Source organism: Charadrius vociferus, unplaced genomic scaffold, assembly GCF_000708025.1.
Source record: "Charadrius vociferus isolate BGI_N301 unplaced genomic scaffold, ASM70802v2 scaffold600, whole genome shotgun sequence".
Classification (NCBI taxonomy): Eukaryota; Metazoa; Chordata; class Aves; order Charadriiformes; family Charadriidae; genus Charadrius; species Charadrius vociferus.
In genome coordinates this window covers 2,070,919-2,096,151 of record NW_009646404.1, presented here as the reverse complement: position 1 = coordinate 2,096,151, position 25,233 = coordinate 2,070,919, and the positions used below count along the sequence as shown (strand labels likewise).

The window sequence follows — 25,233 nt, the reverse complement described above, 5'->3', positions numbered from 1 at the left end:
CGGAGGGCTGCTGCTGCCGGCCGGCCCTCTTCACCGTGGGTCTGGGGCTCTGCCCGGGCCCGTGACTGTCGCTTCCTCTGGTGCAGTCTACAGTTGTGTGTTTGGGCCGAATCTGCTTTTGTTTTACTTAAGAGGCAGCATGCTTTATGCTCTGTGTTTATTGTTTCCCCATTGTTTGTTTTTTGGGTTTTTTTTTGGGGGGGAGGGTGGGGTGGGGGGTTGTTTGTTATTCATTTTTAAGAATGCATTTTTAGTGGCATATAGGGGATGAATCCCATTCTGTTCTCATCTTCGACTTTTTTTTTTTTTTCTCATTTTAATGAAACACAAGAAACTTCAGTCCTGAAACCTCCACCTAGCCATGCCTTGCATGTCAGTGTTTGTTAATGTTTCTTGAACTATGTTCTGTGTAGTATTAAAGTTCAAAATGGTTTATTTTCTTGGGAACTCTAGAAATAACTATCTCAACAAATAATCACTTAGATTTGAAACACCCCTAATCAAAATACATGCTGAAGTTAGGAACGTTGTTGCCCAACATCCCAACTAGGGAGCAGGCACCTGCAAGAGCAATTCATCTTTGGCATACTAAAACACCTACTGGAGGAATTCTGTTTCTTCCCAGCCCCAGGGACTGGGAGTCAGTTACAACTGGCACCTAAAGCTGGCGGAATGAATCTCGGCATTGCTGGATAGTTTTGGTTATCATGGAAGGGTTTGGGTTGGAAGGGACCTTAAAGATCACCTAGTTCCACCCCCCCTGCCATGGGCAGGGACACCTCCCACTGCACCAGGCTGCTCCAAGCCCCGTCCAACCTGACCGTGAACACCTCCAGGGATGGGGCAGCCACAGCTTCTCTGGGCAACCTGTGCCAGTGCCTCACCACCCTCAGAGTAAAGAATTTCTTCCCAATATCTAATCTAAATCTACCCTCTTTCAGTTTAAAACCGTTCCCCCTTGTCCTGTTGCTACACTCCAGATAGAGTCCCTCCCCATCCCTCCTGGAGCCCCTATAGGGACTGGAAAGGGTTATAAGGTCTTCCCGGAGCCTTCTCTTCTCCAGGCTGAACACCCCCAATCTCTCAGCCTTCCCTTGTAGGAGAGGTGCTCCAGCCCTCTGATCATCTCCGTGGCCTACGCTGGACCCACTCCAACAGGTCCACGTCCTTCCTATGTTGGGTGCCCCAGAGCTGGACGAAGTACTCCAGATGGGGTCTCACCAGAGCAGAGGGGCAGAATCCTCTCCCTTGCCCTGCTGGCCACGCTGCTTTTGATGGAGCCCAGGATGCGGCTGGCTTTCTGGGCTGCCAGCGTACATTGCTGGCTCCCATTAAGCTTCTCATCAACCGATACCCCCAAATTTATACTTTGTTCTAAGTGGCTTTTAAAATTCCCACTTAAAATTTTGGGGGGTTTTGTGCTTTTTGTATCACTTCCAACATGATGCACACAATATGGAGCTTTAAACCATCTTTGAGAAAATGGAAAGGCTGTTGCCCAGGGTAAGGCAATAATCTACGATTCATGTCCATAATGGATGTGTCATCAGTTTAAACTGCAGTAAGAAAAATGGAGGTGAGGTATTAAAAAAATCCTACTGGCAAAGACACTACAACACTAGGCAATGCAATTAAAATGCAGGAAATCAGTTGAGTAAAATGACACCATTTTACTGAAGTTGCTGGATATATAAGGAAATATTTAGAATGTGCTTTACATTTCAAACTGATTAAAGTGCTAAGATGAAATTCACCTCATATGTAACTGTACAGCCTCTAAGATTTTAGAACTCACAGGCCTTAGCTTCTTGTACTTAATTCTTACTAGCAGTTTGGAAAATCAGAGCAGTCCAGTGGTCTTCTCAGTGCTAACAGTGAATTATGAACTTTTCTATACTTGTGAAGGGCACAGCTGTCAAACTGCCTGAATAATTTCAGCAACCTGTACGTGGTACTTAATCATTTACTCCCTTCAGCCATTTCCATCTTCAAAACTTTTGCAGCAAACATACTACGTGGCTTCTTATTCACATTTCTTACACTTTATGCTGGCCTTATCGCAAAGTGTCAACTTCAGTTATCTTAATTTTTCAGACAAAAGAAATATTTATATTAAAAAGCATAGTACTGGATTCTAAAATAAATCTGTGCTGTTAGGCAGGGTGATTTGTGTGAAAGAAAATGTATGCAAAGTGATTAGTTAAAACTTGGTATGTTTTTGTGTGTGATTACATACCCATACCAGAGGGGACCATTTCCTACTATAATGATCAGCAATAGTCATAGTAAATGCAAAGGAAAATACCTTAATTCCCCAGTGAATATATGTCTGAATAAACATGATTTTTTTGTGACAAAGTCTTTGGGGCAGCAGAAAAGGTTACATCTCCTTTACAAAGGAAAAAGTATGACTGCTTTGAATCACTGCACAAAAATGCAACTACATTTTATAACTTTAGTGCTAAACTAGGAATATCAGTAATACACTCAATGTCAACAGCAACGGATTTAGAAAAGAAAGATTTAAGACATCAGACTTCAAAAGGGAAAAAACAGGTTTATTTCATGCAGTTTACAATACGCTAGTGTTATGAAAAGGAGGTTAAAAAAATACCCACACACATTTTAACTGTATGTTTGTTTTAAAAATGATGGTTAACTGTAACCATCTTCAAATGATTTGGGAAGCCCTAACAGATTTTTATCCAGGGAAATTCCATGGATTCAGTTTCTTGTCTATGTCTGTGCTAAGAGTTTTGGCTAATGCAAAAGCATTAAAACCAGATCAAAACTCAAACTTTGCTGCAGTAAGAACACTTCAGAGATAATGAATTGGCACAAAATAAAGTGTTATTGCTAATCCACTATCCAGGAAATAACATGTTGCAAGTATGGCCACTTGGATATTAACACAAACAGCTGATGCACAACTAATTTTGAGTGATTTGGGAGAAAAAGAAAAAAAAAAAAGAACATGTGTTGAATTGGGTAGGTGGGCCTAGAGAGTCCATAGGAAATAGATTTTTCATAGTTAGGCTCAGATGAGGATCAGGACAGAAGCAGGTGGAAATAGTTGCCGCTTGATCCTCCTTCAGTTTGGTGATCTTGTTTCAGTTCCAGAAGACAGGCTGGCAACATTTCTCTTACAGCGCCTTGGCACTTGCTTCGTCCTACCAAGTACACATGAGCCAAGTTAAGTTTGAGTAAAGTTGTGCATAAGCTTTGGAAAAATCTTGAAAAGGAGCAAGAATCATGTACATAAATACATTAACTCTTACATTTCAGATGACCAGGCCTGGAAATCTCAACAGGTTTTAAGTCAGGTCAAAATTTAGGCTCAGCGCTTTCTAAGGCAAGGAGAGCACTGTCACACAACCTCCTCCCCTTCCACCCACCCCCAAAGTAGCAAATAACTTTCTAAAAAGTTTCTCTCGTTATAGTAGCTATTAATGCACAGCATCCTAAAGAGAACCCTTTGTCGTGCCCAGAAAGCTCTGTTTGCAGCAGTATCTATACACTGAACTTTTGAGAAGTTTATGCCTTTGTAGACCTTGCTAAAATAAAGGAGAGCTAAGTTGCAATGAAATATTTATGACAATTTCCTGGGGCAGAATCTTCCTCAAAGTCTCTCTATTGCCAGTACTGTTCATAAAAGTTGTTAGAATTCAGCATAAGCAATAGTGAAGTGGTGGACAAATGTACTCTATATTCCTCACCAAGCTGGATACTGAAATTGCCAGTCATATATGAACACTTATAACTGCAATTGGTTCAGCCATTTGTAAATATTATTTTAGAGTCCAGAGTCGAAAGAAAAACAGACTAGCTGCTTTTTAAACATCATATATCTCCAGAACTTCAAATTAGCCCTGGAAAGGATTTTAGCCCTTAGGATTTCTGCACTGAAAATGGAAAGAGTTCCTTCTGTATAACACTCGTTTAGGTAAACTGAACAATAAGATCTATTTAGCCCTTTAAAGCCTCAGAGTTCAGTAAGAAGCCTTTAAAGACCACTCCTGATTGTTGTGAGCCAAAAGAAAGAAAAGTTATATGACACAGTTCAGAGAGCCTTCCACATTTTTTTTCAAACTGAATATTTATACTACTTTAATAATTGATAATTCTACACACAAACCCAGGTAAGGTCCTGAGATTGTCCTTAAAGCTGGAGATAACTGCAGCCTAAACTGTAATGAAGTAACAGGCAGCATCCTCAGGCTGTACGTATTTCAAAATTGTTGTGTTAGAAAAGACACTTCTCCAATGACCACTGGAAGTTTTAATCCTATGTCCTGAGCTAACAGGTACTGTTAATGGCATAACAAAATCTCCTCTCTTTTAGAGGGCCCCACCTTTCAGGGCTGATTGAAGAAGTTCATTTGAAAAACTTGAAAGATGCTTTTGATGTGGTGAGAGAGAAAATAAAATAGGAGAATGATGCTTTCTGATTTTATCACATCTCAGGTGAAAAAATCCCAGGCTTCACCTCCAGACTCTCTCTCACTTGACTTTAATCTCCATGAAAATCCCAGTACTTCACTTTTCCCTCAGTACTTCTCAAGGAATGTATGCCGGTATACCTGAATGATGGGACAATACACATTACAATCCAGTTTCTAGGTCATTTCATTCAATCAGATACTATTCCATTTTTGCATTCCAAGTTAATTTTTGTAATACTAATAAAAATAGTAATTTGTAATTAATGTGTGTTACTTTGCTGGTGGTAGCACTCTACTGCTCAAAAAGACCCTGACAGCTCTCAACTACCTCAACAGACACTCACAGAATGCAGTGTTCTGTTCTGAGAAGCAGTTTTCTGAAAACACCGTCATCCTACTCAACAGACCTACTCCCTAAGCATCCCTGCAATCAAGTTTTCTTTTGTTTAATCTGCTAGAACTTTTCATTTTTCTCCTGAAAAAGAATCCAGCTCTCTCAGAGAAAGAGGAGATTGATTCAATTTTGGTATCTTCAGGACATAGTCCTGTTTCTAATAAATCATAACTGTGCATTCACATTGCTAGAAATGAAGCTACACAGCTAAAGAAAATCTGAAGACAAAAAAGTTGGATGGATACATCAAGCTCAATTTCTTAAGAAATATCTTTTACTAATGCTACAATGAAAGACGAAAGGAACTTTTATTATTACAAGAAACCTAGCTGAGTTTGAAAAAAACCCAAACAGTGCATTTTCCAAATTTTCTGAGTATATGATTCTGAAGACTGAAAGTTTAGTAAAGAATCAATTAAGCTTCTAAATACAATCAGGCCTTTGACACACAATTAAATTACTCTGGATAACAAACTGCAATTAGCCATAATCCATGAAAGCTCCACAGTAAGTGGGAGAAAATTCCAGGTAACCTTCTGTCTTTTGTTAAAAAAACCCCCAAACAAACAAAACCCCACATCTATTTCCCATTTACTGCAAGAGCTGCTGAGTCAGACTATGCTTTTGGGCAATTATTATGGACCAGGCGACAGTCACATCTCAGAGGTCTCAGAATGACTTGTTCATTGCAGATAAACTCCGATTTAATTGCTGCTTGAAGAAGTCAAAAAGCTTTTAATATAAAAATGTCATCTTCAATACAGAAAATTAGCCTCTGATGAAACTTAAGGCCAACTGTGCTATCTGTGTCCTAATTCAAAGCAAGAGATTGCTACGGTAAATTTGAACTTCTCAATTTTTAAACAGGTTTTGCAAGAAGTTTGTCATGTAAAAGCCTTTAAAGAATTTCACTGAAAATCCACTAATCAACTGCTGAAGTAACCTCCTGTTCCACGGACAACACACCAAACTTGAACACTGAATATTCGTATAGCAAAAGGGTAGAAAGTTAAATCTGTCACAGAATTTACATCTTCATGAGAGGTCACCTTGATTAACTGTTATGTTTTGGTATCTCTCTCTTCCTGCTTTATTGCCTTCAGCTACCATCTCTTTATGCTCAGGATCTCGAATTCCTACCTGAAATACAGTTTTGATTTAAGAATAGAGAAGCTGTATAAATCCAGAGTTCATGTCAAAGGCTTTTGCAGCACAGCTTTTCAACTGCCGCCCCCGAGCAAACCCATCAGCTTTACACAGTCACAGGCAGATCTCGAGGTCAATACTCTCCAAATGTCACAAAAGAAATAGACAACGGACTCCAGTTTAAACCATATTGGTACAATACCTCACCCTGCAAGATCTTAACAGACAAAGCAATGTTTGCAAAACCTGGTGATGTAGACTGGACTCTAATGCAATTACCTTGTTACTGTAGCTAACTTTATTTGAAATTACAAGAGTCAAATAAAAAGAAACCAAACTTATTTAGGGATCAAGTCTTAATGCCTTGAAAAAGGCATATGGTAGCACTTCCATCTATCTGAAAGCCTCATGTATTCACAGAAATTAAAGCCATGATGACATTAGCAAGAACAGGAAAGGAGTTAGTTTAGGTGGCCTCAAACAACAGCATATTTAAAATAATTTACAAGGTACCTGCCTATAAAGTCCTCTCCTTTTTTTTTTTTTTCTTTCTTAAAATCTTTGTGAGGTATTGGAAACAAAGTGCAAAATGATTAACCATTCATTTCTCCAAAATTTGCTACAACAGGGATACAATGTAAACTAGATTGCAGGTAATCTCACCATAAAAGCATGTTTTTAAACTGCAAATGCTCCAGTGAAAAAACATACTTAGAAAAACCCACTCTTCTTACATATTCTAAATTTGTTCTGTTTGCTCAGTTTGTTACTCATGCTGTGCTGCTGTCATTCTTGAAAATTTAATTTTATGAAATAAAATATTCTGTCTTTTTTGGGTTAAATAAGAGCGACAACAGAAATGCTGATTCAGAAGGATCATTGTAAAACAGGTATTTTAGGCATTAAAATCCACTTAGGCCAACGCCGAATTACTCCGTAGAGCACATCAAGAAAACAACAAGAAACATGGTTGTCTGCAACTCCATGAGCTAGGGAGCTCAGAGAATTCGGTGGAGTCATACTGTTTAGAAACACAGTGACTACTGCAGCAGAGGAAATGTTTTAATATGCAGTTAACACAGACAACTGTTATGCTTATTTTCAGATACACAAGATAATCTGTTACTATTTAGGGGAAATTTGGGTGCTAAATTTAAGCTGGTAAAATATGGGTGCCTAAAAAAGTATAAAAGTATAAACATTTCCCCCTACACAATTACATTTTTAGTAAATTCAATTAACTTGTAACATCTTAAAAAAAGACAAACATTTTGTGTGGTGTTGTGGAGGGGCCAGCAGCTTCCTGTGCAGACCACATCCAAGTCGCAAAATGCATTACAAACCCTTTCAAGCATTAGACGCATGGACAAAACATTTAGCCCATTGCTTAACCTGCTTAGTAGAAATGGTTTTTACAAATTGTTTCTGCCAAACTTTTATCAATGTATACTAAGTCCTTAAAAAAAAAAAAAAAAAAGAAAAAAACAGAGTAGACCCTGGGTGTTTGAAAATCAGGCTTTTGTGTAAAGGATCACCTAGAGTATGTGCATAAATTCTGAAGTTACTGAGAATGAAAACTGTGATGTCTTTAGAATTCAAAACAATCTTGTAGCATTTTTGAAACTCCCTTCCACTGCTTTCATAAGTCAACGAAGCTGAGTTTTACACTGTCAATTGCATTAAGTGTTTTAAAGATGTGCTAAAGATTTTGCTCAAAATATAGTGTATTAAAAAGCTCCAGTCTTGTGTATTAGCCTTTACCAAGGACAAACTAATAAAGCCGCACCAGATGTTTTCAAACCGTGTTCTTTAACTGCATAGTTGAAACAGTATAGAAAGAGAAAGATTGATAACAGGTATCCTGAATGTCTGAAGTAATTAAGTTTTTCAATTGGATGAGCTTGTGTTCACACTCAAGGTTGATTTTAATCCCAGTCATAGACATAGGGATCTCGGACTAGCCAGCCGTATTTCTGTACAACCTCCAGCTCTTGAAAAATCTCTACCATAATCCACAGAGTTCAACGCTTATAGGCATTTTATAAAAGCACAAACACACATATGAGTACAAATATCTCAAAAGAAAGAGAATGTTCAGTTGTTCATTTTAAGTAAATTTTGATTCCCCTTCCAAACATCTGGCTAAGACCGGAGCATAACTTTTGCAGGAGGAGACTGTTTTAACAGAAGGAACATCAAGAATAACTCCGATGAAGGCCGTTTCTTTGAGTTTAGTCTTCCCTTTGGGTATTCAAATATGCTATAAATCCAGTCAATATATACACCCTTCCTTTAGAGAAACCTTTTGTCTGTTGTGTAACTTTTTACGTGCTAGTTTCAGTTGATCTCTGTTATTACACAATAGAGTATGTCACAGAGCCATAAGGAATGTGCAGTATAACACAGTCAACTGGGGCTGCCGCTGATTCGGAAACAATGTAGGCCCAAATCTTTGCATTTGTGGGCTGTAATGTGTGTGTGTGTGTGTGTGTGTGTGTGTGTGTGTAGCACCAATTACATTGTCCTTAAAAGTTTACAATGCTTAGTAGGAAAACGTCTCCGAACTGATCAACATTGGGTCATCCAGCACCAGACATTAAGTGCTACATGTCTCAGAGGAAAATATGAGTGCATGGTCATTTCTTTTCAAATGACCAGTGTCAGTCAGCCCACGAGAAAGTACAACCATGCACTACAACCAAAACTTAACACACACTCCCACACCATCTATTCCCATTATGTAATCTTGCAATGCTTTCAGCCGGTTGACACCAGCTTATAGGCAAAAATGGTTGAACCCAGATCAACAGAAAATTGTCTAAATCAGATTTTTTCTTTTGCAGCCGAGCCTCTTCAGTGTGACAATTCACTGCGTCTTGGAATAAAAGAGAAAAAATTGTCACCGTTCAATACTGTCTTCACATCCTGGAACCTCGTTCTTGCAAAATCTGAAACAGACCAATAAAAATTCTGTAAATGAAAATTCGCTCAATGTCATTCTTGAAGCATGGAGGTCAAAGAGCAACATAATGACTATTTGAAACTGGTAAAGTGTCAGGGAGCTGGTTCAAGGACATTCCTGAAGTCTGTGCTTTAAGGCTGAAAAAAGACAGATTGATACGTACAATATCTACTATGAAACATAACAAAAACAGATATAAGTCACTGCTAGGAATTGAGTATGATTAATAAAACTGAAGCTTAAGGGTTGGTAGATGTAAAAGGTCCTGTGTGGTAAATGAACTTGGATACTTTATTAGAAATTGAATTTAATCTTCATTTTTCCCATTTCAGTGAAATGTCCTTAACTCTCTGAAGTTTCAGCTGCAAATTGCGTCCCATAAATTAGTACTGAAAACATGAACCGGCAGCTGAATATGTGCACAAATGGCACACTGGGTGACGTGATGCAGGAAGTTTTCAAAGGCCAAGAGTACGAGCTGGCAAGATTTAAATAAACAGACTGATTTAAAATCTGAAATAGATGCCCAAGCTTGTTCTTTTGCATGAACTAAAGTCAATCAACTACATTTCTTCACAGATTTTTACTATGCTGTCTTCAATGCAGAATTTCCTTCTATGATGATTTCAGCGTAGTCTGATATGAAGACAAACACCTGATGCTCGTACTCAGTATCACATTCCATCCCAGAGGACCCACAGAATCTGAGAGCACACACAAACACCTTTGTGCTTGTAGGGTGATGGCTGGCAACCACTTAGCACAGCAGTTTCACGTATGGTTTTAAATAAATAAAAAAAAAAACAGTCTAGGTACTTGGCTTCTTTTTATTATTATTATAATGTTGATAATTTCACCTATCAGCCTCTATCAGACATTAAGCCTTGTATGTCTTTGATAGTGACTGTAGTCAAGTAGGTTCTCCCCTGCTTTGCACAACTCCACGGGATTTTTTAAGGACTGGAGTTCATAAAGAATCCATCACCATTTGTGTGCCTCAGGGACAGTTCAGTAATAGTTCAGTGTTAGCTTAAAAAAAAAAAAAACATATACATTTTATCACTTGCTCACTGCAATTCCTGCAGTACCTGGACCTCCTTTTGTGCATACAAAGTTCTTTTTCATTTCAAATTCAGTATTATTATTTTGAAGTTATCAAGCCAGATGCGACTGAAGCTACTTTGATAAATTCCAAAATACTGAAAGATGCTTCCCATGGACCATGACACGCTTTAGGGTACATTTTGGATGCAAACATTGCTTATTTCATGAAGATCATTTACTATGTGTACTAAGCAAAAAAACATTTCATATGAAACTGTAGGAAAGCTACAAGTGAATTCTGTGAGGAAAAGCCAGGCCCTGAAAATTACTCACCAACTGCTAGTATAATATATTCAAAAGGGGTTAGACACACTTACGGAAGACAGTGCCACTGACACCTACACATGGTGTCATAGTGTCATTGTAGCTTTCAGACAATGATCTGGATGCAGGCTTGAAGCCAAAATGCCTAAATTGAGGTGGGGAAATATATCAGGAATTAATTTTATAAATGCATCATACTTAAACCCTCTCCTCGAGCACTTGCTGTTGGTCACAGCTGAGAACAAAGTGCTGGGGTAGATGCCCACACAGCGGGTAACAGTCCGACCCAGCCAATGTAGTAAGTGAAACAATCTCCAAGAGACAAAACCATGGCTGAAACAAGCACCTGTGCAGTTAGAAAACAATACTGGATCTGTTCATTTTGTGAATCTTTCCAATTTAACATTTTCATTTTCAAATGTGTCATTTTATTCTTTCCTAGAAGATAAGAATTACTTCTAAGATTAATAGACTTAGAACTATTTTCTGTAGCTTCAGGAACACCTACAATAAGAAAAGTGAAGCCAGATCTGGACGCTGAACTTTGCACACTTTACTGAGCCACTAAACCCAATGTAAAGCAGAAAATTCTATCAGATCAGGCAATGTTTTAACACACTTTGCTAGGTACTTCTGTAATACCCTAAAGGGGAAATGATTTCTGACCAGCAAGTTCTCAGGAGAGGTGTTCCATCCAACTCTGTTCAGAAACTGCATGAAAGAGGATCTTTTGCAGTTATGGGCAGTGATTTTGTCCAAAGAATAAATCGAATTTCAATTATCAGGAAATCTATCAAAATTGTACTTACTTACTAAATACTGAAAGGATGGCTGACTGTTCTGCAATTCAAAATTCCTCTTTTTTTTTTTTTTTTCCTCCTGAAAAAGCCTTTGATAAGACTATTCCTAAAACATTTATTGGCTTACTGGGCAAAAATGCTGATAGAAGGTGTCTCAATGCTAACAGAGGTCAATAAACTCTGAAAACAGTTATGGCAGGTCTTCTCCCAAACTGCTAATAGCTAGGATTGAGGAGTATGTCTGGAGCAGAACCAGGCACGGAAGAAGGTTTTGTTTGAGAACATGCTTTACTGGCTAAAACTGGTGACATCACTGATAATGCTCCTCTGTCTGCACACTTTAGATTACAGAACCATTGAATGGTTTGGGTTGGAAGGGACCTTTAAAGATCATCTAGTCCAACCCCCCTGCCATGGGCAGGGACACCTTTCCCTAGATGAAATGCTTGAAATGATGCTCAAAGCCCCACCCAACCTGACCTTGAACACTTCCAGGGATGGGGCAGCCACAACTTTCTCTGAGCAACCTGTTCCAGGGTCACACCACCCTCAGAGTAAAGAATTTCATCATTATATCCAATCTAAATCTACCCTCTTTCTGTTTAAAAACACTGCCCCTTCTCCCTTCTCCACTACAATCCCTGGTAAAGTCTATCTCCATCTTTCTTACAGACTCCTTTTAAGTATTGGAAGGCCACAACAACATCTCCCTGGAGCCTTCTCTTCTCCAGGCCAAACAACCCCAAGACTCTCAGCCTCTCTCCACAGCAGAAGTGTTCCAGCCCTCAGACCTCTTTTGTGTCCCTTCTCTGGACCCACTCTAACAGGTCCATGCCCTTCTTGCACAGGGAACCCCAGAGCTGGACACAGTGCTCCAGGCGGAGTCTCACGAGAGCAGAGGGGGAGAGTCACTTCCCTCGACCTGGTGGCCTTCCCTACTTCTTTTGATGCAGCTCTGGATAATTGGCTTTCCGGGCTGTAAGTGTACCTGCTGGCTCGTATCCAGCTTTCCACCCACCAGTGTCCCCAGGTCCCTCTCTGCAGCACTGCTCTCAACCCATTCATCACCCAGTCTGTACTGATACGGGGGACTGTCCTGACCCTGATGCAGATACGCTGTGTTTAGAATTTTCTTTCTTTTCATGTTTCTGTTCTGGTTTTCCTCCAGGTGCACCAGATCCAAAGTTAACTTATAAAGTCTAAACAATGCCGAATGAACTCTCATATCCTAGGGGCCTGAATGTGATTGCTTCTTAGGGAAGGAGAACGTGAGAACTGTTTCCTCCCACTCAAAATAGATCTGCTGCAGACAGAATAGCATTTTCAGGATTGTTTGACTCAGGCAGCTTAAGAATCTTGCAATCAATTCCAGCACAGTGCCAGTTAATTTTTTTCAATAAAGCTTCAGATTTGATCCATTCCTTGCAGCCATTCCTGAAGACTTGGCAAAAGACCTTTTTCTATCTCAGCAGTAGCTTCTGTTAGCATTAGTTAGTAAAATAATGTAGGTTCTTCTTCAGCCATGAGGAAGTAACATTTCAGAGATAAGTATAAGGCTGCTTTACAGCTAAAAAGTTCAGGTGTATAAGTGAGAGCTGGAGTTCAATCTCATGCAATGGTAAATATCTTCAGTTTATACAGGCTCAAGTGACTACCTGCACCGCCGTATCACTGAATATTCAATGATAAGTTATCTTCTATAAAGTGAATAGCAGAATAAATATGAGCAGTGTTTGCAGACACATTGGGAAAAGGTTGCAAAAGTTGTTCTTTCTGATGCAACTTTCGTATTCTTTCACTTGTGACTTTTTAAGTACCTTGATCTTCAGTAAGATGTCAAACTACAGTGGAAAGGACATGATCCCTCCCCGGAGAGAGTTGTTTCCTGTGATAAATATAACTGTAGCATTGAGATCACACTATTTACTTCTATTTGCCAGGTCTTCGTTAAAAAAATAATCAATTGTTTCAAAATTATCAGAGAAGACCATCTTTAGACTATGTTGCACCAATCAGACATTTACTGAAAATGTACACTGTAAGTTTGTATCAGATGCCTGTACATGTAGAAAAACATTTGACAGAAAAAGTGGTGCATCGAAAATAAAAATGAAGAGCAATTCTGACCCTAGAATCTACATGACGAACTTTTCTTCTCAGCAAAGCTTTAAAGGAACCAATCACAAAACAGCTTATAACAGCAACACTAGTTATTCTGTCAAAGAAGCAATATCCAGAACAGGAATTCTTTCTTCGCTAACCATGCCACAACTATAATCACAAACACACACACACCACCAGGACTAGCCAAAGGACAGCACTAGTGGGGGTAGGAATTGGATGGGGCAGAGAAGCGTCTGGACAAAATCCTAGGGCAGCTAGTGCTCACCATGACATTTACACTTAATCTGAGTCATTCATATCGTAATCCGTTTCTTCATCCTCACTCTGAGTGGCATGCAGCATGCAGCAAGTATAGAGAAAGGGAGGGAAAAGAAGAGATTGCAAGTGAGTCAGAGCTGCAACAAAGTACAGTCCACTTACACTTGAAGCATTGGGAATGACAGGTATTTACTTTTATCTGGGACCCCCACTCTTTGTAAGAAAGTATGACAGCAGACAATTTCCAACAGGAACATTACAGATTTAATGAAAATTTCCCTTTTCAAATGTCCTAAAGCAGAGAGAAGCCAATAATACCATGCAACATAACTATAGGGAGCATAAGTATAGAGAAAATTTAAATTAACCTGTAAAGCTGGTACCTTAACTCCGTGTGCTCTTTGCCATGGATAGGAAAGGATAGCACCTGAGAATCTAACTTTGGACGCAGACTTTACGAACAAGCTGTGGTTATGCGTCTCAACAGTGACAGCTCAATAAAGCGGTATGAAAGAGAAGAATACTCATGGGAATACAGGTTATCTGTCAGTAGTGCCATGGCTACCAGTAAAAGCCACTGGAACCGTTTAAGTCAATGTCCCAAACGCCATTCATTTCCTTCACTTAGGTGTATTAGAAAGCTACACAGAAGTCAACTAACTTATTATGCAAACTGTTTTTAAAAAAAAAGAAAACACAAGAAAAAACATTTCTAAGAAGGAATGAAGGTGAAGTTTGATTAGATGGGCTGTCAAAAAATGCTTTTTCCTATTCTGAAAGTCCAGTACTTTCTTTAACCCAACCTGCTGTGAAAGGAACAGGAAGACTTTCTCATGGCTTCTAAAAGTTAGTCCCAGTACATGAAGACATTATTCTGTATATATCACTGGATAGCAAAATTTCAATCATATTAACGTCATAAAGACCAACTCAGACACTAATGAACAGATTGCAGACTAGAGGACCAACACTGGCTAGGAGGGAACTATTGAGACAACAGCTCTCAAGGGCCGTAAAGATTTCTGAACACAGCTGCCAAAAACCTCTCAAGCAAAAAGAAAGTGTTTTTTTTCTTTTGTGCTTTTGTATCGCCCCCCCCGTGTATCTATAAATAAAATTTGATTTATTAGAAACACATTATATACAAACTGATTCTTCAAGTATTGTCATTAATTGCTAGCAACAGCTCAACTCTTCCAGGACAAAAGGAGTGAATGTTTATATCTCCAACCAAAATTAACATTAGTTCTTATTCATCAGCTTGGTCAAAGTATGCTCTGCTCTCTTCTCTGAAACAAAGACCAAGAAGCACTTCAATGGAGAGGTCTAAGACTTAGCTTCTCTCAGAGCTACTAAATTTACAGAGTTGTACTGCACTGTGAACTAGCTTTTGTATTTAGGATTTAATAGTTTCATTTGATGTGTATTTTCTTTTACATTAAGGATGCAATATAACTCTGGCAACTTCTGAAGTTCCCTGAAGATGTACTACCATTCCCTATGAAGATGTTTATTAGGTTCTAGAATTCCAAGCTTTATTTCAGATACATATCTCAGCCCTAAATTATCACCACACACCTCTTTACCTTGTCAAGTTTTAAAGTTTTCCTGAAGCATCCTAGCAAAAGCAGACCGTGACTAGGTTTTTGGAAAGAGCGAGCTGTAGCTTACCCAGGTTCACTGTTTATCCTTGACTTCATTAATCCCTTACAACTCTTTGGAAGTTTTATCACAACAGTGACAAAAGAGCATAAATTAATGATTTCACTAAGAATCCAATATAAAGGGTATTTTTATAGTGCAATTCACAAAAATGTCTCCATATGTGTAACTGCATAACCAAGTTACAAGGCACAGATATCAATGAATTTTTATCTAAGGCCTCAGTGCCACAACCCAGATAAATTCTTGGCATTGTTTCAAAATTAATTTCTTTGAAGGTGATTCTTGAAAAAGCAACCTTTGATATTTTACCAATTGTTTCCCACCTACATAAACTAAATGAAAAGCTTTTAAGCCAACTACAGAAGTGTCTGGTTTACCTGTAGTCATCTCTTCACACAAAGCAACAATACAACGATAAAAACTGTCCAATATGCACGGAAGAGAAAAATACACTTACAGACCTAACTCATCTGCCTTATTAGTATTCAGTTGTGGTTTTACATTTTCCCTTGTACAAACTGTGAAAGACAGCTGAGTAAAATGCTAAGATATAGTGCCCATTACAATCTTTTTGTAAAGCTGGTTACAGAAAGTAAAGAAAACTAGGTACAAACCTGAAAATATTAAGCTAACAAATACCTTCATTTTATAACATATCACACATGACTATGTTTTTCAGAGACAGCAATCTCCATTCTTGACAGTAAGATTTCTTCAGTTGAACTTAAGCAAGAAAAACAGTTTTCAACTGAACCAGTGACAGAATAAGTAAGCATTCAAATGTGTAAGAAACAAAATCTAGATTCTCAACTGTGAACAGCAAATATCCACCAATACTCGAAAAAACAGGACAGGTATCAGGAAGAGTGCAGAGTACTGCATTTAAAGAACCCATCTGGTATAACAAATGCATGCTGACTGTAGCATTTACAGTCTCTTATACAACGGACAGGCAACCATTATTAGTCATGACTGAGGGGAAAAAAGGCAATTAAATAATGGTCCAGAACAGAGGTAGGCCTAGCATGACTGAGTGAAGCCCACCTAGTTCGACACCATTTCTTTAGCCCAGTGTCTAGTAACTTACCTTTGCTTTTTCACTGGGTTCACTGGTTGTGCCATAGGGAGTGTTATGCAATTCCTTTGAGACAACACACAGAAATTCAGCCTGATCTTCATTGCCATAGTTATAGGAAGAACCAATACTGACCAGCTGGAAGATGAAAAAAAGAAAAAAAAAGTCAATTGCATTTCCACGTAAAACAAATTCCATAAATTCTTATCATTCGTACAAACATTCCTCACTCTTCAGACTGTTGGTTGTGCCTGAAGCATGATTCTCCACTTCAATGCAAATACATTTTGATGTTGACAAATACACTGACACTCTGATGATAAGATAAAAATAGCTTTTCTTTTTAAACATTTACAGAATTAATGATTTACGGTCATGATTATACCGTGAGAGAAAAGACTATAGAGGCAGGCCAGTGGAGAAGTAGCCTGTTCCCTGTTTCTGTTATTTACTGGAAACCTTCCCATCCTCCAAAGTTAATTTTTAAAAAGTTTTTATGTGGTATCTCAACATGGCATGATTTAACATGTAAATGGCTGCATGCAGGAAGCACTTTAGCCTGAAGGGATACCCACCACTTTGCTTACAGAATAACGGTACTTCTATTACAACATATTTTGAGTGGACAAAGACAAAATTTGCATTTGATTGGAAAACAGCAAGACACAGCATGGTGGGACACCAAGATTAACATCTGAAATTCATAGGTACTGCTACAAGGAAGTTAATTAAGGAAGCGCTATAAGCGGAAGCCATGTATAATGAAATGTGACATTTTTACAAGCTTCTACAAGTCCCGATATTGGATGATAAATGACAATTTACTGAGAAAGAAGGATATACTCAACATCAGTACTACCCCATAAGCACCACGGCATCAAATGGCAGAAGTTCCATGTGACTTATCTTACCTTACGCACAGTACACTTACCTAATGCTACAAGCTTTATATAGTCTGCCTTTCCAAGCCAGAATCAATTCAGATGTAGCTTGTTCATTTATTTTAAAGGTATATTTCCAAAACATGACAAGATAATGTATGGTGCTATTACTACTGACACAGATCAAAGTCCTAAGAATCAACCCGTTGCACAGATACGCTGTATCTAAATGTCATTACCAAAACTGTATTAAATCTACCTACCAAATCACCACACATGTGATAAGGCTGTCCTATTCCCCAATCTCTACTATATTATTAAAGTGCCCTCGTAATGGCCCCGTAGAAAAGGCTTCACCTGTTTTTTAGGGCAACAGCACTTTAAACACTGTAATCGTCTGTCTAAAAACAAACTGTGTGCTGCCATTAGTCTAGCAGAGCACCAAGGACAATAAAAGAAAGCCTTGTTAAAGCAGGGAAGATGCAGCCAAGATGAAATCTTGGTCTAGAATCTGCACTTGAGGGATAAGACTATTCCCCCAACAAAAGCGGAAGGTAGATCAAGGTTAAAAGCAGCTTCCATATAGCGCTGTCAGGAGAAAATAAAGCCTCACTGCACTTTTAAGGAGAGAGAGGAGAGAGATGCTCAGATGTTCCAGCACTGTAGTAAGACAGCCAAGCAAGCACCTCCACAGACAGGTAGAGCCAACGTCTACAAAGAGCAGCAGGCGGTTTGTCTGCATGATGAGCCTACTCGATGCCAGGCCCAGGCGATGTCACAGTTTTTGGACCCTGATGGTATTACAGCATACGAGGTTCAGCCTCCAGTAAACACTACCGGCAATCAACACTTGGAGCTCTCAAACTACCTACTTTAACTACACTCTCTGGGTGTGATCACCAGAAACCTTTCCCTCCCTTCTCCACTCCTAACATCGCTCTAGTTCTGCAAAATACACACATAATCACTAATGAACACATTATATATATTATATAGCAATTACAAACCATATAATACAAATGCAGTAACTGCTTCAATTATTGAGGTAAAATGTAGGACTATTTTGAACAGTAGTTTTAACCCACTTTAAGGCTAGAAAACATTCAAAAAGTGGGATACAAGTTTAAATAAAGCCACACATAATTCACCTTCTCTGAAGAGAAATTTGAAGAATAAAATTCAAGCATATGATTTGATTTAGTATTTAGTCTACTTTTCTTCTTGCAAAATGGCGATAACTTGACAGCAGATAAGCTATGATAATAACTACCAGGAGCGAAAATACTTCTTTACTCATTGACAATCAAAAGAAATAAACGACCGCTCTGAAAGCAGGTATGATACAAGATCCAAACATCAGCCAAATCATCAATCCTGGTTCAACAAGGTTGATAGGTCCTCAGTTGATAGCTACTTATATCCTCCACTAACGCTTCATAATCCAAACAAGTTGACCTTTTGCCCATAAGTCTTTTTAGGAGACATGGCGGAGTTGGATAGGACTATTGATTTAGTAATTTTTGCAATGTTAAACACAAGTTTTTCAAAATTCCAACACATGATACTCTTGTAAGCAGTTCCATATGTGTGCAACTAAGAATGTATTATTTGCATAGTATCAACAGCATGCTAGAAACTTCACTGTAGCTTTCTGAGATGCATCAGCAGCAGTAAGGGTGATGGCAGAAAAAGGAAAAATGGAAAATGATTGCAGATTAGAACTGAACTGTTGTGTCAGAAAGTATGATCAGAAATAAAGAAATGTTTTAATACTTGTATTCCAAAAGTCACCCCGTTGTTCCCAGTGTTGCTGGCAATACTTTAAGAAGGATGCTGATAAACTGGAAGGAATTGTTAAACTCCCCCACCCTGTGCCTGTCTGTCCGCATCCCTCCCCCCGCCAAAAAAACCCACAACAAATCAGAGTAATCTGAGGTCTGCAAAACACGTGTTACAATGCATAGGAAAAGGATTTCAGATTATCCAGCCTACTGTTTCTCAGACTTTCTGAAAGGACAAACTCTTACTGGCTCATGGGGCTTAAACAGTAGAGAGAGTTTTAATGACCAACAACTTAAGGAAGGAAAAAAAGAACATTTTGAAACTCTGAATTTCATGTATTTGTGTGATTATATATACATATGCATACATGCATGTATGTATTTTTCCTCATTGTTTTTTTCCTTCCATCACTTGCTTCATTACACTCCTTCCTAAAGCAGTGTGACCCTGCTTGAATGTCCCTGTGAGCCCCAATCGCGTCATAACCAAGCACAGGAAAATGCCAATGTTACTTATCACAGAAAATTCATTAGATCACAATCCATTCACTCTTTGCATGGAATAAGGGTGCTGATGCTAGTAGGCTGTCAGCTGTAACTATAAAATGCAGGCATGGAAAGGATTATTATTATTATTATTATTATTATTATTATTATTATTATTCCTGCAGCAGAAATATAGTTATTTACATTCTATTTCTTCATGTGACAATACAGGAGGTCAGGATTTTCCTGAAAAAACAGATAACAACAGGGAATTTCCTGTCTCGTAAAGCCTGAACTTTTAAGTAAGATAAAAGATGACAATCAGGAAAGGCAAAGTTAAAAAACCCAACAGTTTGGCATAAGTACAGGTGGATAGAGACTACCTGATGCCTAGCTATGGTCAGGCTTGTTTTCAAAGATGAAAGATTTAAGAATGATTTCAGGGACAATAATGAAGTAACTTTCTGAAGAACTTTTCCTAAGTCTGCAGCTCTGTGAGAGGCTATTTAAGAAAAACAGATGATAAAAGCAGTATAGCTGAGAGAATCGGTCAAATGATTCCTGCATCGAGTTACTCAACAGCAGCAAAATATATGAATCTCTTCCTGTCTTAAATCAATGACTGTACACCTAAAAATATCCCTATGGATAAGGAAAATGGTTGGTGCATCACTTTTAGGAACCTCATGCCTAACTGAATTGAGACAGATCTCAAAACCAGCGACATTGCAATAACTTGCCTATACAGGTTTGCTATATTGGCTTAACAATATTGACTCAGAATCCATACAGTACATTTACAGGACAAATTAGCAATAGTATTACCATCACAGACAACCGCTCCAACTCACACAAAGAGCATCCCTGTCTTTCTCTCGTTCCCACTGCAGTTATTCATATTAATTAACTCTTCTACTTCAAGACTACCGATTTCCATCTCTTTCTTTGATGGTCTGACTCTCGAAACTGAGTGAATTTCATAACAATCATTCTCAAATTCTGTTTTAAATATTTTTATACTTTGAATATGACTGCTTCTATTTCAGACATGGTGAATTCCTTGTACACTAGAAAGCTTATCATGAAAAGCTTGTCTTTTTTTTTTATTCTACTAACAGTTCACAGAATAAAAGAAAGTCCTCCCCTCAATTTTTTTTTTTTACAGAATCAGGTTGTGTGAATGTAAGTATGGCCTCTGCGCCTTTTAGAGTTATAATGCGTTCATCCTACTGCCTTCTCAAAGGATTTGCAAAAGGCTATAAAGATACATACACATCAGCCATTAAGCTCAGCACTGATGACTGACACCAGGACTGCAAGCATACTTATTTCAGGCCTCTTAATACAACTGTCAGACTTCAAATCCATGAGGAAGGAAAATGCATTCCCTTCTAGATTTGTTATTTATTTTACATTTTTTATTTTAGATTTTAATTTAAAAATATATATTTTTTAAATTTTAAATTTAGTTTTTTCACTGCTTTCCTTCATCTCCCATTTTATCATGTTGATTTTTACTTTGAGCTATCTAGGACACAAACACACGAATAACATCATGCTGCCTGTACCCTACACATCCTTGACAACAGGCCACATTTCCTACTCAGTTCCAGAAAGTCTGCAATCCCAGTGCATTAATTCTACATTCCAAATGTTACCTGTACAATTGCAAGAAACAAACAGAGCTTGGTACATTGAAAGCAGATTCTGGAATACAGCTAGGCCACAGTCCAGGTTTAAAATGTAGAATTGCATGGCTAAGTGTCCATGTCATAGGCAAGGTGCTGCTCACTTTACTGTCATGTTATCTTCATGATGTTATACTGATCTTTCAGAATTAATAACCAGCAAGGAAAAGAACAAGTATTTTATTGATGAAAAATACTGCAGAACAGCAGGTTCCCAAATCAATTCACATGAAACTTCAAAATGGAGCACAGCTTTGTAAAGAACTGGGAACTGCCTCCAATGTTACTGGTTAGCAAAAAATCCTTCCCAAACTTTTGAACATTGGGAAGCACCACAGCAAGTAAAAAAACAGTGACCTGAGGGTGAGGGGACCAGGAAGGATGAGACAGCCTAAAAAGCCAATGGTGAAGCTATGATTCTTCATTTAGGTTTCAAGAAAATTTCCTAAGGGGGGAAAAAGAAATCAAATAACAAAAAAATATAGCCACAAAACCCCAGGATGTTCTTTCCACTTAAGACAAGATTTAAAACTGCTGGGTTTGTTCTCCCCTCCCTCCTCTATATTTTACTGCTGAAAAATTCTGTTAGTCATTGTTCCAGTTTGAATATAATTCATCCACCTAAAAAAACCAGTTAAGTTCTGAGTTACCAGAAATAAAGGGTTTGAACTCAGAACTTAACTGGCTATTAGGTGGATGAAATACACTCAGATTGGAACAATGATTAACACAGAAATGTCCCTTTCTGAACCCAGTGAACTCAAAGCTTAATTTACACCACTTCTAATGTTTAAATTGTACCACTTTTACTTAACAAGTATGGATCAAAGGCTGTTAACTTTGGAGGAAGATTTAAGGAAAAGAAGTTACCTATTGAGAAGGTAAGAACTCTTCGTAAGGAAAGCCTTTAACTAAATAACTAAGGGGTTTTTGCTTGGTTGTTTTTTTATTATTTTTACAATATGAACATTCATAATGTATAATGAAATACTGTGAATATAAATAAAAGCCAGTCACAAATACACACAAATTACTATGTGCTGTACATCCAGGAATAAAGTGGAATGATTTGAAAGCAGCAGAAACGCAAGGAGGCCAAGCATATCAGTGTGAGGGCAAAAAGAATGGTGTGACACACCTCACTGCAGCATTTCTGGAAGCATCTCTCTTCCCCTTTCACTTCCCGTGACACTATCAGCAGATACTCTGACTGCTGGGCCCGGCCACAGCTGTACTGGGAACCTATACTGACAAGCTGAAATAACCAATCAAAGCAAAACACAAAAAGAAACCTTTGTAAAGCTGAAGCACATACCGTTATCCAAATCGTACAAATAACAGATCAACTCAAATGTTCAGGTAACATTTACTTGCCACTGGAACAAGTTGCTATCAAGCTACAACTTTCATTTCAACATTCTTAAAATTTATGGAAGCAGTTGCAAAGCCCTTTGTAATTTCAAGGGAAATTAAGACTTACTGATAGCAAGTCAGAAAACTCCTCAGATCACCGCCGTGTAACCAACTAATGTGAAAAACATAAACAAAGTTTGGTGCATTATGAATGTACGCGTTATTTTCCTGTCATACTTGCCAAGTGCAGAAGGTAACCTGGATATAAGACTGGAAGGTGTTATGTAAAATGATACATCAAGCCTGGATATGAAAGAGCTTCATCTTGTTCCAGATACTGATAAACAAAATACAGCTAAGGAAACATACGAAGTCAACTAGAGGAAAAAAATACTGAGTGCTCTAAGTTGGTTTTAGAGGGGGTAATTTAGAGAAGATCTGAGAAAATAGCTGGAGTGGACAAAATTGTCTGTCTTGTTCCCATAAAAATCAGTACCAAGAACTCTTGTTTACACTTGCCAAATATCTAATAATTCAGAAGTTAAGAACAACCTCAGCTAAATTTCTCAACTTGTTATTACAAAAAATATTTTATCTTAATAATACACGGCCATTTAAATTAAAGCACAGCCTGTCAGTGCACTCGAGGAAGATTAGAGCTTTAAACTACGTGTGAAGGACTAGACAACAAGTTCCTATTCTGAGTAAACTGGAGATTACTACTGATGAGGAGGCTCATGAACAGTAAATTTGTTTTTATCCTGCTGTTGTTATGTGAATAATTTTGAAGGCAGCAGCTAAATACCATCCTCATACAGTCAACATATTTTAGACAGCATTATGGTGACAGACTCAGGTTACATTAATCATTAAAATTTACATGACTGACACACCACTGCGGTCTAAAGCCTTAGTATGTAGCAATTTTGTATGGCCCAAAGTTTCTCGTTATGCAGTATTGCCAAAATATTGGGTTTTCTGATTGCCTGAAGAGGTTAACAATTGAAGCTAAAAATCATCTACAAAACAACCCACAGAAATCACAAAAGTCAGGCAGCACAGCTACTGGCAGTAGTTTTTGGACTGGGACTGACACATAATTGCAGTATTCTAGCACCGCTTTCACTCCTATTCTTTGGAAAAGTGCATCAATACATACGCGTAAGTGCACCAGAACTTTAACACCTTCCACTCCAATTTAATCACCACATCCAATCATATTTTACACGAAAATTTTGAAATGTTAAGGGGAAAGAAATATTTTTGATCAAAACCAACCCCTTAAACATGTTATATAGGGCACAGAGCACAAGGACTCTCAACCCGTAGGAATATTGTTCCTCTGAAAAAGCTGATGATCTCTACCCCACCAATGATAATACGTACAAAGTGTGGTAGGTGCCAACCCAAAGACTGCTTCTGAAGAAAGCATGTTGCTGAGCAACACACGCTTAGACAAGATAAAAAATTACAGAAATGCTACAGTGTTCTCACATCTTAACAATAAAACTGTTTAGATTATACAGAATGTTCTAATCATGTTTCAAGTGAATGATGTCTGCTAAGAGCAGGTCTGCAATACAACCACAGGAGAGATTGGCCCAGTCTGAGGTAACGAGAAGCTGAGTATTATGAGACCATACAGCTCTTGTGATTATCTACTTCAAACTACGTGTCCAAGAGAGGGCAACATGGGGGAGGGAGGAAGTAGGGAGAAAGCTGGATGAAACAAGGACATAACACTCAAGAAAACCACTGGAATTTTCCAGTTCTAAAAGAGATTCTAAATTCTAACAGAGATTATAAAAGTTCTTTCAGCAGTTGCACTGTCAAAGCAGTATTACTCCCAAATACAATATCCCCAAAGAATACAAGGCTTTAGGACAGGTAAAAGCAGTAGTATCATTTAATCTGTTAAAAAGTAAAGAATTTCTATTTGTAATGAAAGCTAGTTTCTCATGACAAAGAAGAACGTCAAAAAAATTTTGTCAATGCACTGGTCAAAAAAGTGTCATGTGCATGAAGTGAGAGCTTTTTTTCAGGGACTTAAACAACATTAAGCTTCTGGCATGCCAAACAGACCTGGTAGCACTTGAGCCGGAGAACTGAAGCATAAGAACCTTTCTCTGTGCTGGTTTAGTTTATTTGATCATGGCTGTCTGCATGACACCAGAATCTTACACATTTCATCAAATATAAACAAAATGTTGCCTTCTACCTTTGTGTGCTGTACTTCTTAAAAAATGTTGCTTTGTTGTGTTATTAGAGTGAGACTGCACAGGATAAGAGGCTTGTGCTTATTCCAATCTCTCCTACAGTTGACACCAGACACTGAAAAAGATGCTGGCAGCTATGCACTTGTGTCTCACTCCAGAGTTAATGGATTCATTGCTTCAATGCAGTTTAAATATTCCGGTAGATCAGGAATGTGAAGGATGAAGAGGCCATGTAGTTAGTTTCTTATTTACAGAGATTAGCAAAGATAACAGAAAGATCTTTTTGCAATTTTACAATGTATTCTTGAATCTACACATAAAGCTATGTTTACGCAGTGCAAAGAACGAAAACACCCATGTAGCTCACACCTATCCAGCTTCACATCCACGCTGGTTAAGCTCACCCTCCTATGGGTATCGGTCCTTTATCTGAAGAACCATTGTTTGGGCCTAACACAAATTTATCTCCTAAGCTCAGCTCTTTTACCCAGAGCTTTTTATATCTGACCTGCCATTCATATAAACTTGTATTAGATAATTTTGGTTTATTCAGCCTTCAAATGCTCATGTGCAGACACTGAAGAATTAAACGTT

The 25,233-nt window shown here is 38.2% G+C and overlaps 1 protein-coding gene across 1 annotated transcript in view; it reads right to left on the bottom strand.

The window, feature by feature from the left end:
* Window positions 1–8,267: 8,267 nt before the first annotated feature.
* Window positions 8,268–25,233, bottom strand: part of KCTD5 (potassium channel tetramerization domain containing 5) — a gene marked incomplete at its 5' end in the record, with an annotated part of 30,327 nt that continues 13,361 nt past the window's right edge. The window contains 2 exons of the mRNA XM_009895298.1: window positions 8,268–8,930; window positions 16,247–16,372. Of these exons, the coding sequence (XP_009893600.1) occupies window positions 8,901–8,930; window positions 16,247–16,372 (156 nt within the window). The remainder of the gene's footprint in view (window positions 8,931–16,246; window positions 16,373–25,233) is intronic.